Source organism: Trichosurus vulpecula, chromosome 6 (assembly GCF_011100635.1).
Source record: "Trichosurus vulpecula isolate mTriVul1 chromosome 6, mTriVul1.pri, whole genome shotgun sequence".
Lineage (NCBI taxonomy): Eukaryota > Metazoa > Chordata > Mammalia > Diprotodontia > Phalangeridae > Trichosurus > Trichosurus vulpecula.
In genome coordinates this window covers 68,863,453-68,869,452 of record NC_050578.1, presented here as the reverse complement: position 1 = coordinate 68,869,452, position 6,000 = coordinate 68,863,453, and the positions used below count along the sequence as shown (strand labels likewise).

Genomic DNA, 6,000 nt, shown 5'->3' with positions numbered 1-6,000 from the left:
CTCCTTAGGAGGAAAGCTATGGCAAATCTAAACAGCATACTAAAAAGCAGAGACATCACCTTGATGACAAAGATCCATACGGTCAAAGCTAAGGTTTTTCCAGTAGCAAAGTATGGCTGTGAGAGTTGGACTATAAGGAAAGCCAAGTGCCACAGAATCAATGCTTTCAAATTGTGATGCTGGAGAAGACTTTTGACAGCAAGATCAAATCAATAATCAATACTTAAGAGAAATTAATTCAGGCTATTCACCGGAAGGTCAAATACTAAAGCTAAAGTTTTGGTCGCATGAGAAAATAAGACTCATTGGAAAAGATTCTGATGCTGGGAAAAACTGAAGACAAAAGAAGAGGACAGCAGAGTACGAGACAGATAGAACAGCATCATGAAAACAATCAACATTAACTTGGACAGATAGTGGAGGATGTAAGGGCTTGGCATGCTGTGGTCCATGAGGTCATGAAGAGCCAGACACAACTGAATGACTAAACAACAAACCACCATCTGTTTAGCCATTGTACAACTGATGGCCCATCAATTGATTTTGTTTCCAAATCTTAGCCGTCCCACAAAATGCTGCTATAAATATATTGGAGTTTATTTTTCCTTACTGATGGCTTCCTCGGGAGTATAACTCAGCAACACTCTCTAGTTCAAAGTGAATGGATATTTTAGTCACTTTATTTGCCTAATTCCAAAAATTATTATACTATTCCACAGCTCCACCACCAATTTATTAGCGGGCTGATTATTCCACAATCCACTGTTGCATTTTTTTTTTGGTCATTTCTGACAATTTGTAGAGTGTGAGGTGAAACCTCGAGATTGTTTTGATTTGCATTTCTCTTATTACTTCCTTAAATGAACTGTACTTTCCTAACAACTAGTAGCACCCCAGCAAGGGTCAACTTCCCCACTGTTGTTGGACATTTATTGAGAACCACTATTCTACTACTCCCTTCATCTTATACATAACTGAGGTCCTGAAATGGCTGGACACAACAGCGTATAACAATGCTATTTCTCTTCATGTATTCCATGATTTAGCCAAACTGGCCTTCATGATCTAACACCTTACTAAGTTACTAGCCATCTCTCAAATATGAAAGACATTTCCTCCTACCTTTTGGAATCTCCACTTTCCTTCAAGGTACAAACACCACCTCCCTCAGGTGGCTTTGTCTCCCCACCTGCAAACAAACTTTTATTTATCTTCTATCCACTTCTATGTGTACCTATTGTTCCCCACCCCCAATAGGATGGAAATTCATTGAACACAGCTATCTCATTTCTATTTTTGTATCTGCAGCACCTGTCAGACTTATAATAGGTACTTAATAAATTCTTGATTTACAGGTGCTTTGCACAAGTAGTAAGTACTTGAGTTAGGATCCCCCTTCTTCTACTTTTGGTTCCAATCTCTTCCACAACGCGACTTCTTTTGTACAGGTTCTTCAGATACTATGGCTCCAGAAAAAAAAAATCAAGTAAGTTCTAGTTTAATAAGTTTATTAAGAGGCAATGATTTTGGTCCATTGTCATAACAAGTTCAAACATATACAACATAAAGTCTCAAGACATTTCAGAGTTCCTATTACAGTAGTGTAAATACTTATTAGTTATCATTTCCTGATCAGTGCCAGATCAATGAGTTATACATAGTGTCTTTTCTATGAACTTACAGAGTATAAGCAGAGAAGTATATACAATACCATTAGCTTATGCTGCTGTTTCTTTTGGATATTAGTATTTTGTGAACCTTACTTTTATAACGGCTTGATAGCAAACATAACCTGTGGAAATGTAGTAGTTAATCACAGTAAAATAAATCCGATTTAACTGGGAGTAATTCTTCAACAATAAAAGCTAAAACAATGAATATTTTACAATAATCAGAAATGTTTTGTGAGGCTGAATCACATCTAATCTCACAGTGTTTTACGAAAACTTCTTCACAAACAACAATCTCAGGTAGGCTATGGTAAGGAAGATGATGGTCATGCAGGCTAAGGCAACATGGTTCTGCCATAAGCCCCAAGGAGACAGGTCAATGCCTTGGTTTCTCAGATAGTCTTCTCCAGAGCACCTGAAACCCAAAATCAACAGGAAAAGGCTTTAAGTCACTCTGGCAGCAATACCTTTGGCTTCATTACTGCTTAACATGCAGAACGAGGTCAGTGAAGTCAATATCCAATTCAAATAAAACCTGAGGAAATGCCTGTTGTCACCCAAATAATAAAACTCCAATGATTGTGTGTTTATAACCTAGTCTTCAACCAGGAAACTGAAGAACACAATGTTTTATTTGCGATAAATTAAGATTTTTTAAAAATCAAGTTCCCCTTGATCTAGTGGAATTATACACTAAGAAAGTTAAAAAACTTAACCGAGGATGAAAATTAGCCCATTTTTTTTTCAAGACCAGGTCTCCCTATATTACCTAAGCTGTTTGAACAGTAGCCACTCATAGGCCTGAAATCACAGTGGATAGGCACAGAATACCGGACCTACTCCAGCGTTGGCTGGTTCCCCATCCATCCACCCCATTTTCAGGGGCTCATCATATTGAAGCTAAACGTAGTGAGAAGACCTGATTGGCTCCACCCATTATAGCTCAGAATACCTGAGTTCAAGAGATCCAATAGCTTTAGCCCCTCCAGTAACATGGATCACAGGCATGTGTCACCATGCCTGATCAATGCAAACATTTTCAAAGATAATTACAAATATAGTCTTTTCTCCCCATACTTCCCTTAGTTTCTCTTCCATTATTAAATTTTTACAAATGTCTTAAAGATCGTACTTTCTAGAAAGCTGGCCACATCAATATGTCCACATTAGAAGGGTTAATCTCTAATGCCCCTTCTAGCTCTAAATATTTTTCCCTTCACATTTCATTGACCTTTTAAAATGTTTTTATTTTGATATTTTATCGGTATATTTGGATTTTACATCCCGTTCATTTGCAGATATATAATATTGCTCTTCTCTACACAGCAAGCTATCCCTGTAATAAAGAAACTCAAGTCACAACGTACACATAAAGACTTACAAGGGTTCATGTTCAATATGTGATGATAATTTAAAATAAAACCTCATACTAACACAGTGGTTTGTCATTGGTAAAATTTTACACCTATTTCCTTATTTAATCCTTACAATTAACCTTGAAGGATTATCTGAATCTTATGGACAAGGAAACAAGACTCAGAAATCCATAAGTGAACAGCATCCCAATCCCACAGCACATTTCAAACCTACATCTTCGGCATCAACTACATTATCATCTCCTGTAGTAAGTCTTCTCAGATTCCCCCTAGCTGCTCTTGGACCCCAACCAATCACTTTATCTTTATCGTGTACATACTTATATGTATGCGCATAGGCAGCTAGATGGCACAGTGTATAGAGCACTGGGAAGCACACAGGAGCACACAGGAAGACCTGAGTTACACACTTACTAGCTGTGGGACCCTTGCCAAGTCAATCAACCTCCGTCTGCCTCAGTTTCCTCACTGGAAAAATGGAAATAACGACAGCCCCTACCTTGCAGGGTTTGGTGAGAGGATCAAATAAGGTAATAATTGTAAAGCACTTAGTAAAGTGGAAGGCACATAGTAAGTACTATTGAAATATTAGCTATTATTATATCATCTCCATGCTCTTAGGGACTCTTTCTCTTTTGTTTAGCAAAAGTAGGTGCTTAAAAAAATGCATCCTGAAAGATCAACCAGTTCATCTAACAGTACACTAGGTTAGCAGCATCAGCAAGCAATTTTTCACTCAACATCCCGTTGTGGCTATGGCCCTCTCTTCTGATCAGTGAATTAACTGCTAGAAAGGGAGTATCTTGGATATGCCTATGTGTCCTTTACATAACTAAAATGCTACAGGTAATCAATAAACATCACGTGTTGCAAGTTATTTAATCAAATACAAAGTCCTTAAAAAGTTAAACCTCACTAAAAAAAGGAAATTTTTTTTTACTAAGAAAACTCAGATGAGATTTAGACTTTGGAAAAGGGAGCTATAATGGCAATTTGCACACAAACTTACACTGCATATTCACAAGTACTGTTCGAAACGGTTGTGTTCAGGTTAGGACAAAAGTTTAGGCCGAGAAATTCATTATGTTGCAGAGCCTATGACATTAGAAAAAGAAATGGTTAAAACAGTCTTAAGATTCAATATTTTCAAATTATTATCTTCATATTTTCCATATTTTTAACCATGAGTATTAATTTTTTTCTTTTAACGCTCATTTAAAAATTGTTATATATTTTTGTTATACTTTAAGTTCCAAGCTGTTTCCCTCCCTTCTCCCAACCTTACACTAGAGAAGGCCACTATTTCTCTATCTCGCACGCGCCCACACACACACACATGCATATACACATATATAAAACCATACTATGCATACTTCCGTTCTATCTCTAGGAGTGGATAGCATCTTCCTTTATAGGCCTTTTGTAGCTAATTTGAATATTTATAATACTGAGACTAGCTTGGTTGTTCAGCTATTCTTCAAACAATATTGTTGTTACTGTGTCTAATGTTCTATTGGATCTGCTCATCTCACTCATATTATTTCACACAAGTTATTCCATGTTTTTTCTAAAATCAACTACAGCACAGTAGTATTCCATCACGATCATATACCATAGTTTGTTTAGTCATTCCCTAATTGATTTGTATCCCCTCAATTTCCAGTTTTTTGCCACCACAAAGTGAGCTGCTATAAATATCTTAGGACACGTAATTCTTTTTCTTTTCCCTTGAACATACTGGGAAACAGACCTAACAGTGGCGTGGTTGGGTCAAAGGGTTATAAAGTTTTATAACTCTTTTGGGAATAATTCCAGATTGCTCTGCAAAATATCAGGACAGTGCACAGTTCCACCAACCACGTATTAGTGTTCCAATCTTTCCACATCCCCTCCAATATTTGTCATTTTCCCCTTTCATTATTTTAGCCAAGCTGAGAGATGTGAGATGATATCTCAAGGTTGTTTTAATTTACATCTCTCTAATCAATAGTGATCTAGAACACGTTTTCATGACTACATATAACCTTGATTACTTCATCCAAAAACTGCCTGTTCATATCTTTTGATCAATTATTGATTGGGGAATGACCTATATTCTTGTAAATTTGACAAAGTTCTCTATATATTTGAGACATAAGACCTTTATCTGAGAAACCAACTAAAAATTCCCAATTTTCTGCTTTCCTTCTAATTTTGGCTCTTTTGGTTTTATTTATACAAAATCTTTTTGATTTAATATAATCAAAATTATCCATTTATATCTCACAATTCTATCTCCTATTTATTCATAAATTCTTCTCCTATCCATGAGCCTGATCAGTAATATGTTCCATGTTCTAATTTATTTGTAACAACTCCCTTTATACTTAAGCCATGTATTCATTTTGACATTATCTTGGTAAATGGTCTAAGATATTGGTCTATTCCCAGTTTCTGTCATAATGCTTTTTAGTTTTCCCAACAATATTTTTTTTTTACCAAATAGTAAATTTGTATCCCCAAAACTTAAATCTTTGTATCTGTCAAACACAAGATTAATCGTTTTGCACTGTGTATTGTACATTACTCTGTACCACTGATCCATGTTTCTATTTTTCAGCCAGTGCCAGATAGTTTTGATAATTACTACCTTATAATAGTTTAAGATATAGTACAGCTAGACTTCTTTCCTTTACATTTTTTTCATCAATTCCTTTGACACTCTTGACCTTTTGTTCTTCCAAATGAATTTTATTATTTTTCCCTAGCTCAGTAAAATTTTTTTTTTTGGTAATTTAAATGGGATGGCATTGAACAAGTAGATTAATTTAGGTGGAATTGTCATTTTTATTATATTAGTTCTGCCCATCTATGAACAATTAATATTTCTCCAATTATTTAAATCTGATTTTATTTGTATGAATAGTATTTTATAATTATGTTCATGTAGTTCCTGGGTTTGTCTTGGCAGGTAT

General features: G+C 35.6%; 1 protein-coding gene across 2 annotated transcripts in view; it reads right to left on the bottom strand.

Annotated features, from left to right (window-relative positions):
- Positions 1–1,491: 1,491 nt before the first annotated feature.
- The window catches only part of ABCG2 (ATP binding cassette subfamily G member 2 (Junior blood group)), an 83,434-nt gene continuing 78,925 nt past the window's right edge, over positions 1,492–6,000 (bottom strand). For both annotated transcript variants that reach the window (XM_036763408.1, XM_036763407.1), the window contains 2 exons: positions 4,056–4,141; positions 1,492–2,085 (listed from right to left, as the gene is read on the bottom strand). In XM_036763408.1, the coding sequence (XP_036619303.1) occupies positions 1,938–2,085; positions 4,056–4,141 (234 nt within the window). In that variant the 3' untranslated portion in view covers positions 1,492–1,937. The remainder of the gene's footprint in view (positions 2,086–4,055; positions 4,142–6,000) is intronic.